A 19340-nucleotide genomic window follows, 5' to 3' on the forward strand; every position below is an offset into this window, starting at 1 on the left:
GTAATAGATATATAATTGTATGCATTTTGCAGCCCAATTATAATGAAAGAATATACCATTTGATTGATCAATGTTCATAAAAGCATGTATGGAGATAAATTGAGACATTTGTAGAATACTGATGTATTTATATTAATTATCTGGTCATGTTTTATCATTCTAAACATAGAGGTTCTTTAATAAAAAAGTTTTTTTTTAAAAAAAATAACTGCCTAAGACAATACAGTGGTTACAAAACTCTTTAAAGAGCATATTTCCAGAATATCAGCTATCACTTATATATCCAATATCACTTCTTTATCCAGTATACTAATTTTTAATAAAAAAAAACCTTTGTAAACAACATTAAAAACATTATTGCTATGAGGAAGTTGCAACTTCAAAAAACTATCACTATGCAATTTAAAAATCTCTGTTGCAATAGATGTCATTATGTTTTCAAGCAATGGTTTATGTTTTCAAGTATCTGGAATCAGCTATAACGCACAAAATATAATTAATATAACACATTTTAGATCTCTGAATCTCATGTTAGCGACTGTGATCCCTGCAACTAAAATAATTTAAAAAGGCTTTACCTATGATTACAGTGAAGTAAAATATTTAATATATATATATATAGAATGTGCACATCATATGTCTGAATTATGATGCTAGATAATATTTCAGAATCNGAGGCAGGAGGGTAGCTTGAGCCCAGCCTGGGCAACATAGTGAGAACCCCATCTCTAAAAAGAAGAAACCAATTTTAATTATATATATATATATATACACACACACACTCTGATCTATGTTTTTCCTTTTCTTTTACCTACACTATTTCATGTCATTGAATTTCTCCTACTATAGACATCTAGAGAAAATAAGCTAATTCTTTTATTTGGTAAGAAACTATGACTTGCCAAAGAGAAAATTTAATGATATTGTACTTATCAAATGATAAAAAATTAGGAAATCGGAAATTAAAAACTTCAGAAAAACATGTGTTAAAAATTATCAAAAAATAAATCAAAATAGTTAAGAACTACAAAAAAAAGCAACACACTAACAGTTTCTAATTTATGATTCAATACCTTTAATACTTACTCCCAAAATGTAGACTTCAACATAGAAAATGTGGTGGCAAAATTAAAAGAACAGTACCCATGTGGGATACTGACTTCCCGTTTTGGATGAACTTCAACATCGGGATGAGTTATCATTGATGAAGTTGTACCAAAAAATGGATACGAGTACCTAAAAAAACACAGAATCAATTTAAATATGCTCTAAAGTTTTAAATTACTTAAAGAAAATTTATTGAGCCAATATAAAGCAGAAAATAAAATAAAAATTCTAAAATATAAAATAATTTCTGCTATGGAACAAAGAATAGAAATTTAATGAAACTATCTATTAATAAGTGTCATGTTTCGTGAAGTATTATTTGCAGTATTTATTTCAACTAACGTACATTCAAGAGGATTTTACACTATTATGAAAAATAATAAATGTTTAATGGATTTCTATCATTCTATAATGAAAATTGTCAAAAACTGATGTTTAACAATGATATTTTACAAGACATGATTTTAACATACATTACTAATATTAATTAACTCCCAAAATTATGAACAAAAACTCTGTTTTTCTATTTATATTGATATTTCTCTTTCATTATAACATTTGAAGTATGAAGTATTACCCACCTAATAAAAAGATTGATCGGATGAGCTAATCTTGTAGCTTGAAAATTTGATAGATCCAATGAAAATGAAAAATGACGAGCATTGCTGTCATCCTTAATAGGTAAAGAATTGGGTGGACTACTTAAAATATTATCTCTAACTTCAGGTGGGCTATTGTCAGAGGAGTGGTTACATGAACCAGGATTTGAACCATTAATTAAGCTAGCATTTCTGCTCCTCAATCCATATGAATCTGCAATACACATTAATTTTAACAACATAGTTCATTAATAAATTTAACAAATAATTTCATAGAAAATTAGGTTCAATATTACAATATTAATGCTTTTCGTACCAAAAAAAAAAACATAATATTTTACTAAAAAAGTTAATTTACATGTTCTGTACTTTATGTGTAAATTCAGAATTATTCAATATCACCCGAAGAAAATTCTAATATTTTGTATATGATATCTTCACAACATGATAAAATAATCATAACAATATTTTTTATTTAATGCAATACTAATTCCTAATATAAGAAGCCTCTTAAGGGTTGCTGCTAAGTTTATAAAAATGTTTGTTAAAATAATTGATCAAGACAATTATTTTTATATTTTGTCAAGCCAGATCGATTTTACTAGCACAGATTATATAGGTAATAAAATATTAAAATGATATTTAAAAATAATGAATGAAAAAAATACCACAACCAAAACAAAATTAAATAAATTTGCAGTTTATAATATATGAAGTTGAAAAAAATATACGTCAGGAAATATGAAATAGTATTATTCGAGTATACCATAACAAAAATTAGATAAAAATGCAAAAATTGTTTTTTCAAGCAAAATTTAGAATAGAATAGAATATTAGAAAAAAAAGAGAAACAAATACAGTGAAACCTCAGTTAAGCAGACACTTTTGGGACCAAAAAAATGGTCCTTGTACGATAATTGTCCATTTCTTAGGGGCGATTGTGACAAAGTGAAAAACCCTGAAAATTTTATGTTCAAAAAATCGCTATAAATTTTTCATGTATGAAAAATTTATATCTTTATATCGATTTTCGAACTGGACTATACAATAGTCAGGAAGCTGACCTCACATCAGAAAGGTCCTGGAAACCGATCCTGGACAAGGCATGGATATTAACAAAAAGAATAGAGGAAAAAATTTGATATATATATAGATGATTTTAGATGCAACAACAAAGAAATTAATACGTTTTCCTATTTACACATACATTCAAGTTAGTATCACTGAATAGATGCTTTTAATGCTATGTCAATTCCACAATTGGCTTCAATTATAAGGTTTACTCTCCCTCACTTGATAGGAAATGTGGCAAAACCTCTTTGAAGATTAACCTCTCATGATAAACAGGAAGAAAAAAAAGAAGTAACACTTCTCTGTAAGGCATCAGGCCCTATGAAATTTTTACATTGACAACTGATCATCTGTCAAGTGTCTGAATAAATGCTTCACTTATATGAGCACGTACCTGACTAGATACGTCTCTTTCTTCTTCTTTTTTTAAACTCAGCTGTGTTAAAAATAAGTGTTTAATTGATTAGAAGATAGGAATTTTCAGTGCAGAAGAGGGAGCAAGAGCATTAATGCGTGATTTGAACTTATGGGGTCCCTTAACCTGTGTCATCCAAATGAAATAATCTAAAGATGCTAGAAAATAATCTAAAGATAAAGAAGATAAAAAGAAAGGTGACAGGAGAATGATTTCTTAATTGTAAAATAGCTTGACAATATGTTTAGTTACATATAAGGTAGGAGATAGAAAATAATGCTTTGGGGTATAAATGATTGTCCACGCTCGGTTATGGGAGTGTCCGCTTCTCAGAGAGGGTACATAATTATTTTTTCATTGAAGATTTCTCGGGAATTAAAAATATGTCATTGATGAGAGGTTTCTGTTTTGTAAGAGTGTCTGTAATGTGAGGTTTCACTTCAATATAAATAAGCAAACCTTAATAACATAACCAAGATAGAATTTTTTTCTTTAAAAAAAAAACATTCTTACTATCACTCATATTATTGTGATTCGTTTGGACTTCGTCAATTTTAGGACAAAACGTTTTCTGAACGAAACTAGAATTTTCATGTGGATTGCTGACTCTAAAAAGGGACTGTACTTGAGTTTTTTCTCGTGACACAGAATTATCAACTGCAGAAATTTTATCTTGCTTGTGTTGATGAGCATCTCTTTCCTTCTGATGAAAGAGAAAATAATTGTAACAAAAACATTTATATTGTTCAATTATATTAAGTAAATTACATACAGGATTATTGTACGTAAATAATATTGAGAATATCTGTAAAGTCATATATAGAGGACACAAAACAGTCTATGTAACTCTCACACACTAAAGCAAGTGTAGAATCAAATTTTATTCAATTAAAATCAATCGGACACCCAAATGAGAATATATATTATAACAGTTTTAATACAATGATCTTTGCTTTAACTTCAGATATGGAGCAAGAAAAATAAGGTCATAATATTATTATACTAAAAAAGCAACTGACCACAAATAATAGTCAAAATGAATATTTAAACTGTTACAATTTTAAAAAAATAGTTAATAAGTCACAAAATAAGTTAATAAATCAATGAGCATAATGCAGCTTCTCATAGATAAATAACAGAAAAAACTGCATATTATGATAAAAGGAAGATTCACCAGAAAGAATATCACACTATAAATGGTTACATCCTTAATATAGTATTTTTCTGATTTTTTGCAGCAATTTAGTTAATTTTTGAATAAATACCTATTAAATTAAAAAGCTTCAGAACAGCAAAAGTTAAGATCTATCAAACTAATCAAGAAGATTGCATTATCCAGGGGTGATTGCGAGTCTAAGTCAAAATTCCAGAACATTTCCTGAGTTCCGAAAAAAAAAGAATTAGAAAAAAAATTAGAAAAAAAATTAAACAAGGTTTCTTTTCCTTTTTCTCAATATTTCTTAGTTTACTTAAAATATATTCAAAATTTTACACATACCTATACCATTAACACATACTTATGATGACCTGGAGAAGTAATTAAAATTTACAAATGTATCTTTCTTTTTTGAGTTAATGATTATAGAAATTATTTACTGATAAAATATGAATATTAATCATGAATATAAGCTTATAAAGTATCCCTCTGGCTCCGCCTTACAAACAAACAAAATAAACTGTGTTTCTAAGTTCCACCTTTGAATATTTGATTTCCGGAAACTTCTGTGATCAATGATTTTTTGAAACGTCTGGACCTTCAATTTCCGGATCACTGTTAGCGAAAAATCCTGATTTTTTCCGGAGCACAATCTGCCCTGAATAAATAAATACAAAAAGAAAAAGAAAAACAATTTATTTTGCAATCTTGTTACGAAAATATTTTAAATCATTCTTGAAAAATTTCCCGTTCATGTAAGAAGTTCATTTGAATTCGCTAGTCGTTTTATAGATTATGTTTTATGGTTTTTCTTTATATTTTATTTTTACGTGATATTTTTACTTAGTGTTTTCTATTTTATTTGTTGTAATTTTTTTAGTGCTCCTCACACTATTGTATTAATATATTTTGCTTTGGCTATANAAGGGGGGGGGGCTTGGGAGGTCAAATGATTGAGTTTACTTAAAATTTAATTAATACTTACTTACTTTAATTACATTAATTAATTTAATTAAATACTTTTCTTAATTTAATGACAACTTACCCCCTTCCCTCGCATTTCTTTATCATTTTGAAAAAAAGATAAGACAGAAAGACTAGAAAGATGAGAAAAAAGATTGCAAGACAGAAAAATAATGCTCGCTAAAACTGGGTCTTGCTCGTTAAAAGCAACTTCTGTTCCATAGATTTAACACTCGTTAAATCCGAGTTCTCGTTAAATCCGAGCTCGTTATAAAAGAGTTCGACTGTAATACATATGTGAATTTATAAATAAATCAATTACTTTCATGAATATATATTACTCTCATGAATAACAGTAAAGAGTTAGAAAATAAAAATAATAACAAGCCTGTAATTACAAAAAAAAAAGTAAAGTTTGAAAAATAATGTTGAAGTTCATTTTATCTACAGCACAACTTAATGAATTTGTTAAAATGCTACCTTATGAGAGGAAAAATATCAAAATTAATCTAACGATTTACAGCGAGTTATAGTTCTTTAAACACAATAATTATGTTGCTTATACATATATAGCATTTGAAAATTTTTTAAATTATCTTAGAAAAAGGGAATGTTATTAATAAAGTTTAAATCATAAGATTTAATACATAAAAATAATTAACATAAGCAAGAAATACTTAGATGGCAAAACTAACCATTTCAGTTGGTCAACTTTCAGAGCTTAACAAAATATTGATGAATGAATAATCCCTTAGAAAACTTGAACAATCTTATATACTAGCAGTTGACATCAATGTTTATATTCCAGGTTTTAAGTTTTATTTGTTTAGTTTTTTTATGCATTTTTAAAAATATACAATGCAAAAAGTTTATCTTTTGATACCTCTAAAAACAAGATGAAAAAAATCAAAAAGAAAAGTGCTAATTTTAGAAAGAATCACATGTCTTTACTACACATAAACACATTAAATAAACTCAATCATTTTATGCATAAAAATAACCCTCAAAATTTAAAAGAACATGAAAAATTACTAAATTACTTTAATAGATTGCAAGACAACTGAAACCCTAATAAATGGTGAAAGATCATCGCCTCCGACTCGAGATGTGTTTTCCAATGGATTGATCTGAAAAAGGATATAAAAAAACATTCTAAAAAAGACTTGAAAAATTAAGAATTAAAAAAAAAAACTTTACACTCATTGTGAAAACTAGTACAAGTTAATGAAGTTTAAAAAATAATGTGGTTACTAAAAACATTTCCTTACCCGAACACTACCTTCGATACAAAGTGGTTCTTCATCTTTATCTCTATCTTTAACGGTAGAGAGAAGACCCAAAGGAATTTGCCCAGAACCCAAAGAAATATCACCACAACAAAGTATGACCTATGAAAAATTACACAAATATTGGCACGATAATCATATGCAAGTAATTCTCACTTAGAATATTGTTTACAACTAAAAATTTATAAAAATGAAACTTTTTTAGTGGCTCATATACCAAAATAACCTAATTTATTATACAAGATTTTAAAAAATTTTCAATGGGCTAAATTTAAAAAAAACAAAACAAATGTGGTTAAAATAATAAAAAAAGTAGAATTGTAAGTTTTTAATTTCCTCCATCTGTATTGCTTACTCTTTAACGTCAAATAATTAAGAGCATAGGTTACAACACTTTTTATTGATAGAAAATGAATTTGTCACACTAAAAAAGAAAAAAAAACAAGAATCCAGATTTTTAAGGAATATTTCTTGTTAATAACCGGGACATAGCAAATTTTTTAATCTATATTAATTATGATTTTGTTGGCTAATAAAAATAGACACACAAAGAAAAATATAAAAAATGTACATAGAAGTTAGCACAAAGAAAAATTAACATTATTCTGATTATTAGATATAATGTTTCACAGCATTTATCCAGGCTGGCCTTGAAAAGCAGATTTATGGTTCAGTAAACAATAATTCAGTTAATAAATAGAAAAAATATTTACTGGAAAGATTATAATTTTTTTCCCAAGTTCAGAGGTTTTAGTAAAGAAATAGACAACTTGAAAGCACATGAAAGAATATTAAAATATATTACAAGGTCAAATATATAAATTCAGGAATAAAAGGGAAAAATTGCAACATTACAAAGAATGAAAATGATATGCAGACATCAAAAATAATCAAATGTTCAAATGGTTTTTTTAAAAGAAAGTTAATCGTGATTTTGTATATTGATTATGTGCTATTAATAATTTTGCAAGTAAGAAAAAAAAGATGTTTTTATTTAATTAAAAATTATAAGTTTATTAACATTTTCTTCTGGAAAAAAGTTCCCACTCTTCTCAATATAAAGACACTAAAGAACACTTATGTACAAAAAAACAAACTAGTTCACTTTTTTAAATTTTTCAACAAAAAGAAAAAAAGAAAAAACCATTAAGCACTTATCACAAAGCTATAAAATTTCAGATTTAAAAAACACTGACTTCCAAACGTCTCAATGAAGCTCTCATAAAATTATAATAAATAAAACGAGATTTCCATATCTTTATCTGTGGCAGAATTATTACAAAATCTTGACAACTTCCTTAGTCACAAAAAGGAAGCAACTCAAAGAAATACCTCGTAGCCACCCCCAGGTAAACCTCTATATGTTTTCCCCCCATTAAAATCAATTTGGCGTAACAGATCAGGATACGGAAACAATAAAACATTCAACTTTATAGAACTAATTAGGTTAGTTATCAAGAAATCCAAAAAGTTATTTACTTCTAAACTTGGGTGCTGCTCAAAATATTGTGATAAAATTTCAGATGAACTAGATATTTGAACAGTTGCTCGTTCAGCAAGAAATTCTGGTTCATTGAGACTAGAAAACTTCTCTGTAGTAACATCATTGTCAAACAGAGAATAATAAAAAAAGAATCCTTTGGAAGATTTTAACATGGCAGGTGGGGAGAGCTGAAAAGAATTAAGACAATTATAATGTAAGTAATAAAAGAAAAAAGATTAAAATCCGATTTTTTTTTTGTTGTTACGGAATGATTATACTAAAACAGCTATAATACTAAAAACATAATAAAACAGTTCTATTAATCAAAAAAGTTTAAAAGCAGAAAAACAGGATTCATTACATTTACATACACAACATTACATTAATTCAAAAATTAAAATTGCATTTGATCTTTTCCAATTCTTTAAACTAATTTTTTTTTCTTTTTAAATAAGACATTTAACAAAAAAGAAATCAAGTAATAAAAATTTAATACATTTCTGTTATTGGCCTCACATTTATAAATATTGGCCCACATACCTAAATATTGGCCTCATACATACATATGCACACATTTATAAATATTGGCCTCACATTATATAACATTTCAAAAATATTATCTTGACAAAAACCATGTAAAAATATATACTTTAATTTCACTAAAAGATTTTTGATCATTGCATACCAGCAAACTTTTACATATTTTGCGTAAAATTTCATTTTTACATTTAAAGTTGTAGTAAAATGTATGCTTGCTATTCATTCTTGGCATTTATAAATTAAATTCAAAATGATTTTGACCACCACTATATTTAAATAAATTCCACATATATATATAAATGTATAATCATCTTTTTTTAGTGGGTTTAAGCTTACGCCAAATACAAAATACATTTTCGCACATGAATGTAATTTACTTTTAATCTAATTACCACTGGGGGTAAATAATCTTTGGAGAGATTACAAGTTGGCAGGTATATCACTGTAAACTTTAAATTCATTCAGGCAGATTCACAAGCAGGTTGTTTTAATTATTATGCATTTGTAATAAATAAAAATGTCACATAAATATTATCTGTGTATTGTAAAAATAAACATTAATCAAGATATACCTATACAATTTATCCATCCAAGAAAGCCTGGACTTAGTCCACAGAGTCGCAACTATTTCAAGCACTGATCGATTTTAAAAATGTAATTTTGATTAACAAAAATTAATTATTAGCACAATTAAAAATTAGCACAAGATTTACCTTATTTAGATTTGCTGCATACGATAAAGTAATGGAGAAAGTAAACTTTTCATTGCACAACTGAGAGGGTCCAATTTGATAAAATCCAGCTTGAGCAAGAAGTACTGGCTCCAAATGGGGATTAGAGCTTGGTACATTAATAGGAATTTTGGTTGGAGGTTGCCTTGGAGATGGTCTAGAACTAATACTCTGTTTTTTGAAGACATTTCTGTCTTGATTCAAGGAATTTCTCCTATAACTGTGGGTTGATGATGGAGTTTGAGGTTCTTCAACAGACTTTTCAAGAGATAAAGACATCATAACTTCAGGTTTCTCTTTCTGATATTTAGAATTGAGTAATGGATACCACTTTGGTGTCTAAAAAAATATTTCACTGCTTAATCTAAAAGCACGAAACATATTTAATTTGAAAAAGATATGTAAATTTTCCGGAAATCGCAAATTTTTACCACGAAGTTTACTAAATTTTTATAAAAACCAAATAACAAATGAGCACAATGCATAAATTCATTTTTGTGGTTATGAGTATGAGTGTATGTATAAATAAATTTCTTGAATTAAGTTGCTATGTTTTAAATATAAATAAAAAAAATTAAAAAAAAAAAAAGATTTTTCTTTCTTTTTTAAGAAATGGGTCTGATCATCAAGCTTCAAACGATAAAAAGCTGGCAAATATACCTATTAACATCATATCTAAAACTACTGAATTATGTTCTGAGAAAAAAATTGCAGTACCAGAAGAAAAATTTCTGGAGTAATTTTTTTTCTTTCTACATAAACTAATTTTAAATACTAATTAACTAATTTTATGTGGTTAAACTAAGCAGATACATTGCACAAAACTTTTCATACTTAAACAGAGAAGAGTAGCTGCAGAATATTGGTTTAAAATACTTCTCTCTCACTTTTTTAAGCATTTATATTATACAATTTTCTATTACCAAATTCAACATTATACTTAGAGGAAAAAATTAACATACTTTAGCAACCTGACTATGATAATAATAATATAATATAGTCCTTTTCTTTTTGGAAAAAATTAGTCATTTTCTTTTTGGAAAATATTTCATTCTTATTTCGTCTTTACATTTTTTTCTTTGATCGACTCATTTAAAAAAAAAAAATAAACATTTTTCTAAGTGTGGTAATTTATCCAAAGGTGGTAATTGAGTGACCATCTAAAAAAGGATTAATGTTAACTCATTAAATGCTAATTAACATTCTTCAATAATTTGGATTTATCTGTAATTTTTATCTTCAGTTTAACTACAATTTAATCAAACACGTATAGAAGATTACCTCCAGTTTCTCTTGTGCCAAGCGTATATCAAGAACCATATAACCAATAGTTTCCTTTTTGGTTAAATCCAAATCCACAGCATACCATTGTAATTTTATAGGTGATCTTTGAAGCCTATGCATTTGCAGACCTTTTTTATCAACTTCCCATCCCAATTCTGTATTGAAAAAAGGACGCATAACATGGTTTACAGGATCAGTCGACATAACTTCTCCATCGAATTTAGCATCAACAACCAAATACTTGTCATGGCGGTTAGGAAAATTTTTTCCTGTAATTATAAAAAATGTTTTGTAGGAAGAAAAATCTTTTAATAAAATAATTTAGAACAAATCATTTATAAAATTAAGTTTTTTTCTAATTAATATAATAATGTAGTTGAAAAATAAATAAAATGTTATTTCTTTCATAAAAACAAATTCAATAAAAAAATTATAAAAATAAATTCAAATAGTGTAAAGCGAATGGTCATTAATGGTAATAAAACGTAAAAAGTTATCCAAATTTTTAATTATATCAAAGCTCTAAGATAATACAAAAATAGATATAATACATACATAAATGAATTCACATACCTTCTAAAACAGTAACCACAATAACATAATTCAAGTTCATGATGAATATTCTCTTCAAGAAAATACTATGCACCTAATGAAACATCAATTCATTAGAATATCAAAATATAAAACCTGCAATAAAATTACTTTTTATATGAGATTGAATAAATTGTACATTGATAAACAGTCTAGAAATTTACTATGATTACTAACATTATTTACTTTAGATTATTTAATGGTATATGCATAGAAAAATATTTATCTAACTAGATTTTGTGATTTTAAAATTTTTTTTNATAATAATAATATAATATAGTCCTTTTCTTTTTGGAAAAAATTAGTCATTTTCTTTTTGGAAAATATTTCATTCTTATTTCGTCTTTACATTTTTTTCTTTGATCGACTCATTTAAAAAAAAAAATTAAATAAATAAACATTTTTCTAAGTGTGGTAATTTATCCAAAGGTGGTAATTGAGTGACCATCTAAAAAAGGATTAATGTTAACTCATTAAATGCTAATTAACATTCTTCAATAATTTGGATTTATCTGTAATTTTTATCTTCAGTTTAACTACAATTTAATCAAACACGTATAGAAGATTACCTCCAGTTTCTCTTGTGCCAAGCGTATATCAAGAACCATATAACCAATAGTTTCCTTTTTGGTTAAATCCAAATCCACAGCATACCATTGTAATTTTATAGGTGATCTTTGAAGCCTATGCATTTGCAGACCTTTTTTATCAACTTCCCATCCCAATTCTGTATTGAAAAAAGGACGCATAACATGGTTTACAGGATCAGTCGACATAACTTCTCCATCGAATTTAGCATCAACAACCAAATACTTGTCATGGCGGTTAGGAAAATTTTTTCCTGTAATTATAAAAAATGTTTTGTAGGAAGAAAAATCTTTTAATAAAATAATTTAGAACAAATCATTTATAAAATTAAGTTTTTTTCTAATTAATATAATAATGTAGTTGAAAAATAAATAAAATGTTATTTCTTTCATAAAAACAAATTCAATAAAAAAATTATAAAAATAAATTCAAATAGTGTAAAGCGAATGGTCATTAATGGTAATAAAACGTAAAAAGTTATCCAAATTTTTAATTATATCAAAGCTCTAAGATAATACAAAAATAGATATAATACATACCTAAATGAATTCACATACCTTCTAAAACAGTAACCACAATAACATAATTCAAGTTCATGATGAATATTCTCTTCAAGAAAATACTATGCACCTAATGAAACATCAATTTTTCATTAGAATAACAAAATATAAAACCTGCTACAAAATTACTTTTTATATGAGATTGAATAAATTGCACATTGATAAACAGTCTGGAAATTTACAGTGATTACTAACATTATTTACTTTACATACCATGCATAGAAAAATAGTTATCTAACTAAATTTTGTGATTTTAAAATTTTTTTTAACATTCAGTTTAATTGACCCTGATATTTTAAATAAACATTAATATATAATTTTAAAAATTTATTAAGCATCATTGTGTTTTTTTTTAAAAATTGCATAGCAATATCTAAATTAAATTACAAAGAAAAATTTTAAATTAAGCCATTATATCTGTAACAAAATGTATTAAATCTGTAACAAAATCTTTGTAACAATATCTGTAACAAAATGCTATGCTGAAAATAAAACATTCGCCAACTCCATGTTCTGATTGTTTTTAGTTAATGTAATCATTAATATATTCAAAATAAAAATTTATATATAAAAGTAGTATGCATTTGATTTTTTATTTTATACAAAAATTTTGAAATAGAACATTAAAAATTATGTTGTTTGACATAATTCAAAAGTCATCCAGCATAATGAGTATGAAATAAAAATCTATAAGAGAATAGCATTTGATTATGTAAATAATAAGAGTTTTATGCACTTAAACACCATAAAATTAATATAGCAATCATAAATAAGGTACCAGAATATATTAAAGACAACTTCATATTAGTAACCTCTAAACTATTATTTCTGGAAATATAGCAAAAGTTTCTTCTTTAATGAGCTAGAAACTAGCAATTCATTACCTGAAAATTTGAAAATTACCCATTACTACTACTAATACACTCAAAAAACGCTTTAGAAATCAACAAAATAAATTATTTACATAGCAATCTTTAATTCAATCAAAAATAAATAAAAGGAATAAATTTATGTCAAAAGAAAATGTTAATTCTAAATAAATGCTTCTATAACACCAATAGCATTGCTTAATTTTTTCAGATTAAATTAAATAATAAATAAAGATGGATAAACTTCAGACCAACGTCTTAAAGTAAAAGCAAACATAAGCTTTATTTAACTTTCTTTTTTTTAAAAAAATAACTCAAGATTTAATAGTTTAAAAATAATAAGAAAACTGTAAAAAAATATTTAAACAAAAATTTTAAAAAAAATCGAACTTAAAAAACCAACCAAAGAAATGTTTACTTAAGTAAAACACTTTTTTAATTATTTGTGGGAAGAAATGCACTTTTGAAACATCTTTAGACCATCTTTTATTTACTTAAAACAATACCTACAGTTGTAATGAGTAATGGTCAAATTAAATACATAAAGAGTGTAAAATTAAATGCAACTTTTGTTTCATCTATTTTTTTTTTTTTTTCCTTTTTGAAAATAAAATCTACTAAAGATTTATTGGTTGAAAAATACTGATTACCTAAAAAATTATTAAACGAACATGCGCTGAAAGAGTTTTAAAAAAAATTACTTAACTTTTTATTTAAAAAAAATTTAACGTTTTAACTAACAGACGCACTTCTTTTTTAAATAATGCAAACTTTGTCTTAATTTCCCCAAAAATAGAAACGAATTAAATAAATGCAGGCTTTGTTTTAAAACTGATATTAAGCATAAAATATACTAGTAATTGCGAAAAGTGAATGTTTCCATTAATTAATAAATTTTCACAATATATTTTTTTCTTTTCATAAAAATGGGTGTGAAAAAATAAAACCTGGAAAGACTCCCGAATATATTTACCACTGAGATATTTTTAAAAGTACATTATAAGATCTTAATGCATATTTTAACATCCATTCATTTTTCTTTAATTAAAATATAAACAATCTGCAAAAATAAAACATCACGTAAATAATTTGTTACCCGAAAATCTTTATCAGCGTCTTAATGCATATACATCTGCATATGATTTTAATACATATGAATGCATTCACTGGAAGTTGGATTAAATTATTTTTAAAATGTCACTGGTTCAAAATCTCAAATTTCAGACATAATGTAATTTATGAGTCCTCGATAAATACTATATTCATCAATAAATGAGTAGAGAGAAATAGATAAATTAATTTTACCACATTTACTTAAGGAGAATGTAAACATAGAGTTATATCTGAATTTGGCATTTATAGATGGAATAACAAAATATGAATTACCGTTAAGGATTAACCAGGTAAGCCTAAAATATTCAGCCATAGCATCAATTATTGCAAGTGCAATAAAATTTGTATTCTATACACATGTTTAATGACTACTATTTTTTAGTAAATTTGAGGAAAATAAAGTGTCACATTATTAATAAAACAATGTAAACTAGAAAATGCTGGAGTAAATAAAAGAATTTCACACAAAATACGATTAAAATTTCGATTAAAAGTATGTCAAATAACATGCGATTACGATTACTATGGATGTTTCTAATTATAGTTATAGAATTTTTTTAAGCCTCATTTGCACTGAACAAAATTTACGTAGTTGAGGAGAATGAGAACCTGCTTGTCACAACAGATTTTACAACAGACACATATGTTTTTACAACACACACATTGTCACATATTTAAAAACTGTAGTCTTGGGCTTTCGAGCCTCCCAACAAATGAACGTCTTTCCCCCAGCAATTTGCTTGTGAAAGCATTTCGAACGTTTGAATTGTATGTCTTTAACTTTGGGATTGAATTAGATTTCTGAATTTAAAGGTCCCGCAGTGGACTGATCGCTAAGACACGGTTCCCAGCAGATCACCGAAGTCAAGCATCACTGGCTGCGGTCGGTGTGCGAGTGGGTGACCGCTTGGATCAGTCTGCGTAGGGACCGAGGGTGCGCGGTATTGGTCCTCGTTAAACTGTGCTACCGTAAAGTGCTCGACTTCGCGCGTAGGTCATCGGGCTACCGAAGCGGGGGTGGCATCTCCTCCACAGAGGATCAAAATTGTGATGGCATGTCTTCGGATCATCCTCCGGGACGTTTCAAAGACCGTCACCAATAGCCCATTGTGCAGCTCTAGTGCGACGTAAATTAACAACAACAATCTGAATTTAAAGATAATTCACGCAATCTCAGCACTTAAATACGCTACCTGGGCAGAAGACCGGTTGCATGGATCGACCTCTATTCCATTCCTCTCCTCTTTGTATCAGTTGTATATGATACTACAATATTTTCCCGTTTCTTAATATTTTCCGTATTTAATTGTCACAAATATTTTTTCAAATTTTCATGACTCTTTCTTTTATGTCCAAAGTGGCTTACAGTTTCCCAACTTAAAAGTTTTTAATCTATTTGAAAATCAATTCAGAAACTAACGTATTTCTTTCTCCTATGACTCTCTACACGCTAATTGTCAAAAAATACAAAATACTTACTGATCTCAAATAAAACTCAAAGGACTTCGAATCAAATAATTAAAACTCTACTATTGCGTTTAATATAAAAGGAAGATTTATTAACTAAACAATAAAATTACAGCATCGCAGTTCCAAAAAAAAACAAATCTCTTTCTCAAAAACTCTCTCAAAAAAAACTATTTACATTCTGAACTTACCATGGCAACCACTGAAACTCTTCTCGTTGCCATCTTCAAACTGATATATAATAAGTAAGTTATTTAACAAAAAATACGATGCGCATAAGCACATAATATTTCACATCCTCCCACCTAAGTTAACAATATTAGCAAAGTTAACTTACTTAGCTTAAAAATTTTTTGGGTAAAAAATAACACCTTGCAAGAATTTGAAACAAAATTTAAAGTTTTAAATCACTATGCAGTTCTAATAAATATAGTTTGTCATACCTTTTTAACAACTTGTCCACTCCCTGTAAAATAAGCGGCACAGGTAAAAATACATATCCAGCCCTTTGAATTGTCTTTCAAAATCACAGGACCAGCAAAGTCCACATCCCTTACTTGGAAAACAGCTGCATCTTGAACTCTCTCACTTGGTGGAGATGCAGTTGGTGGGTCTATAGGTTTGGCAGGAAAACGCTTGCATACTACGCAAGATATCGATACAGATTTTACTTCTCCTTTACCACACAGCCGCCAAAATCTTTCTCTAAGAGAATTCAATGTGTATGAATCACCAGCTTGTCCCCTTTTCTTATGTTCAGACAGTACTAAACGTTTTACTATAGGATGCTCTCCTGGTAAAACAACAGGTGTTCTAAACTCTTCCAAATCATCTATCTTATATACAATTGTTTTTAATCTATAGATTCCTTTCTTATCAATAATTATATCTAGAGTTTTAAGGTTTTTATCTGAAACTCTTGCAAATGACTCCTGTTGTATCAAGTATACAGTGGTTTTCTCAGCTTCCTCTAATTCCTTTACAGAAAGATCTCCTTTTCTTCTCTCTTCATTTTTGCAATTAAAAAGGAATCTCGTCACCCACGCCATAGTATGTACAATTTTTCGATTATCAGAAATATTAGAACTCAAAAGTTTAGTCACTTCAAAATTTATCATTGAGGTTGTGACACCTTTTCTTTTCTCACAGTTCACTTCCTCCTCATTAACGACATCTTCAGACGAAGTCCACAATTCTTGAGGTAAGTGCAACCAACTGAGATCCTCCCACCGTTGCAATCGCAGAAGCTGTTGCACCGAACATCCTCTACTTGGCGAATCAGCTGGATTCATCGTCCCAGGAGCATGCCTCCAGGTGTTAACATTAGTCTGCTCTCTGATTTCACGTTTCACGCACTCTATTATAAACAAAAATGGCCCATGGTTCACTTCTTTTGATCCAGGCCAAAACAGTTGTGGAATCTGAGAAAAAAACACTTCATCATGAGTTACCTCAGACAAAATTGAAGTTGAAAGACAAGATGCAATAGCTGCTGCCAGAAGTTCAAGTCGTGCTATTGTAATTTCTCCTTTTCCTGTAGGGGCTACTCTACTTCTCGCCTGTAGTAATTGAACTCGTACATTATTCTCAGACTCCACTCTAATGTAAACAACCACAGCATAGGCCAGGGGTGGCGAACCAATGGCACGCGTGCTATTTATGGCACGCTACACAATATTCTGGGCACCCCACTGATCACAAAGTTCACTATAAAGCATATTAACAATTACATTTTTAAAAAAATAAATAAAATAAACAATTATAAAGAAAAACATTTACAATTAATGCCAACAAAACAATAACTATAAAGAACAAGCTAACAATAAATAACTAGCAAAAAAACAAAAATTGACAGTCCTGCTTAAACTAGCATCTTACAACCTAATATAAGTTATTTGTCATTTAATCTGAAACAACAGAAGTCACACTAATATTACTTTAAGTTAAATTACGTGTATAACTGAGACATTGCAAAAAGTTTTTTTTTTCGTAGTTAATAAAGAGTTATGAGTTGATAGTATTTAGTATTATTATTTTCCCAATAATCACGAAGTCAAAATTATTTGACGGCACGTCTATGACCTCATTAAACGGTTTTTTGAAAAAATGGCACGCTGGTGCATAAAGGTTCGCCACCCCTGGCATAGGCCAATTTACTTGCATCACAAAAGAAATGAATGGAAGACTTCTTGGCTCCACTCAGTCCAAAATATCTTGGAATATTAATTTTCTCAATGTACAGTACACCTTCAATCCATTTTAAAAAGTTTCTTCTGATGTTTCCATCAACATCATCATCCCAATTCAGTTTCAACTTCCAAATGCTCTGAAGGAGCAATTTTGGGATCAACGTTACAGGACAGATCATACCCAAGGGGTCAAAAAGTCTATGTGCAGCTGACAGGATGGTTCTTTTCGTTACTTTCTCAATGTTAAGCTCTTTAATGCAACCTGTACTCACTTGAAGAGTATCATATTTCTTATCCCAACTCATACCAAGAACATTTGTAGGTGGCTGTGAATTTTCCTCGGTTAAATCGGTGTACTCCCACCCTCTAAAATCGAATTTTCTACTTGCCATTATTTCAGTAGAAACTCTTTCAAACATATTCAATTCTTCTGTATCCTTGACCCTCGTCACACAATTGTCCACATAAAAACTTTTCATTAGTTTTTGTACAACATATTCAGGATAAGTAGCTTTTCGTTCGCTTATTTCTTTCGAAACATTCATAAGAAGGTATTTGATAGTTGAGGATAGCAAAAATGGGCTACAGGTTACTCCAAATACTACCCTGCAATGCCTGTAAACCTTCAAGCCTGCATCACTAAGCCATAAAAATCTTAAGTAATTCCTATCAGTTTCAGTAAGTCCGATTTGTAAGAAGGCTTTACGTACGTCTGAAACGACACTAATTCTCTCAGTCCTAAACCACATCAAAATGCTAGGTATCAATTCAATAAGATTTTCACCCTTCTCTAAGCAATCATTTAAACTTGGAAAACCTTTGGCCTTAGCTGAAGCATCAAATACGGGTCTAATTTTGGTGGTGCTATTCGGTTTTATAACTGCACGATGAGGTAGGTAGTGTACATTTTCCTCACAATTATTCTTTACTTCTTCTATTATTCCCTCCTCCATCCATTCATTAAAAACTTGCTCATACTATTTATAAATCGACTGCGATTTTAGGCGGTTGACAGTCGAATTCAATCTTTTATACGCCAGGTCATAGTTGGTTGGCAAATGGAGGATGATCTTCCAGCCAAGGCATGCTAACCACAAAACGGTTTTCTACATCTAGTCTGATTGTCTCCAAAAAGTACTCTTGTGTAGCTCTTTGCAACTCTGCCTGCACTTTCTTCGCAGATGGATCTGTGATTCCCTTAACATCCAATGACCACAGTTGATTCACAGATGCTTCAGTCAAAAGCAATGAAAGAGAAGAATTTGTCGTCCCAGCAATATCATTTATAGGTATCTTCCCCATAAGAGTCCACCCTAGATGTGACTCAA

The 19340-nt window shown here is 28.4% G+C and overlaps 2 protein-coding genes across 2 annotated transcripts; both read right to left on the bottom strand.

The window, feature by feature from the left end:
* Positions 1-1086: 1086 nt before the first annotated feature.
* On the bottom strand, positions 1087-14818 carry LOC107456077 (centrosomal protein of 120 kDa; the record flags this gene model as incomplete). Its single annotated transcript, XM_071186298.1, is given in 11 exon segments — positions 1087-1236; positions 1689-1920; positions 3706-3895; positions 6352-6438; positions 6580-6699; positions 8077-8268; positions 9334-9690; positions 10633-10904; positions 11209-11281; positions 13153-13258; positions 14630-14818. Coding segments are annotated over 9 exon segments (1640 nt in total), but the record flags the coding sequence as incomplete, so codon positions are not given.
* Positions 11612-18965, bottom strand: LOC107455598 (uncharacterized). Its single transcript, XM_071186922.1, has 5 exons — positions 17937-18965; positions 16267-17382; positions 12372-12444; positions 11796-12067; positions 11612-11674 (listed from the first exon to the last, which is right to left on the bottom strand). The coding sequence occupies exons 1-5, from the start codon at positions 18963-18965 to the stop codon at positions 11612-11614; spliced, it is 2553 nt and encodes an 850-aa protein (XP_071043023.1).
* Between the last annotated feature and the right edge of the window lie 375 nt (positions 18966-19340).

The sequence above is a fragment of the Parasteatoda tepidariorum genome, chromosome 10 (assembly GCF_043381705.1).
Source record: "Parasteatoda tepidariorum isolate YZ-2023 chromosome 10, CAS_Ptep_4.0, whole genome shotgun sequence".
NCBI classification, from domain to species: Eukaryota; Metazoa; Arthropoda; class Arachnida; order Araneae; family Theridiidae; genus Parasteatoda; species Parasteatoda tepidariorum.

Excerpts from the sequence above, each read along its gene's own strand:
- LOC107455598 (XM_071186922.1), bottom strand. The coding sequence starts at position 18,965 with ATGGAGGAGGGAATAATAGAAGAAGTAAAGAATAATTGTGAGGAAAAT. Across the intron at positions 12,445-16,266 it reads GTGGACAAGTTGTTAAAAAG|GTGCATAGTATTTTCTTGAA; the intron begins GTATGACAAACT and ends ATGTTTCATTAG. Across the intron at positions 11,675-11,795 it reads TGGCACAAGAGAAACTGGAG|ATGGTCACTCAATTACCACC; the intron begins GTAATCTTCTAT and ends ATCCTTTTTTAG.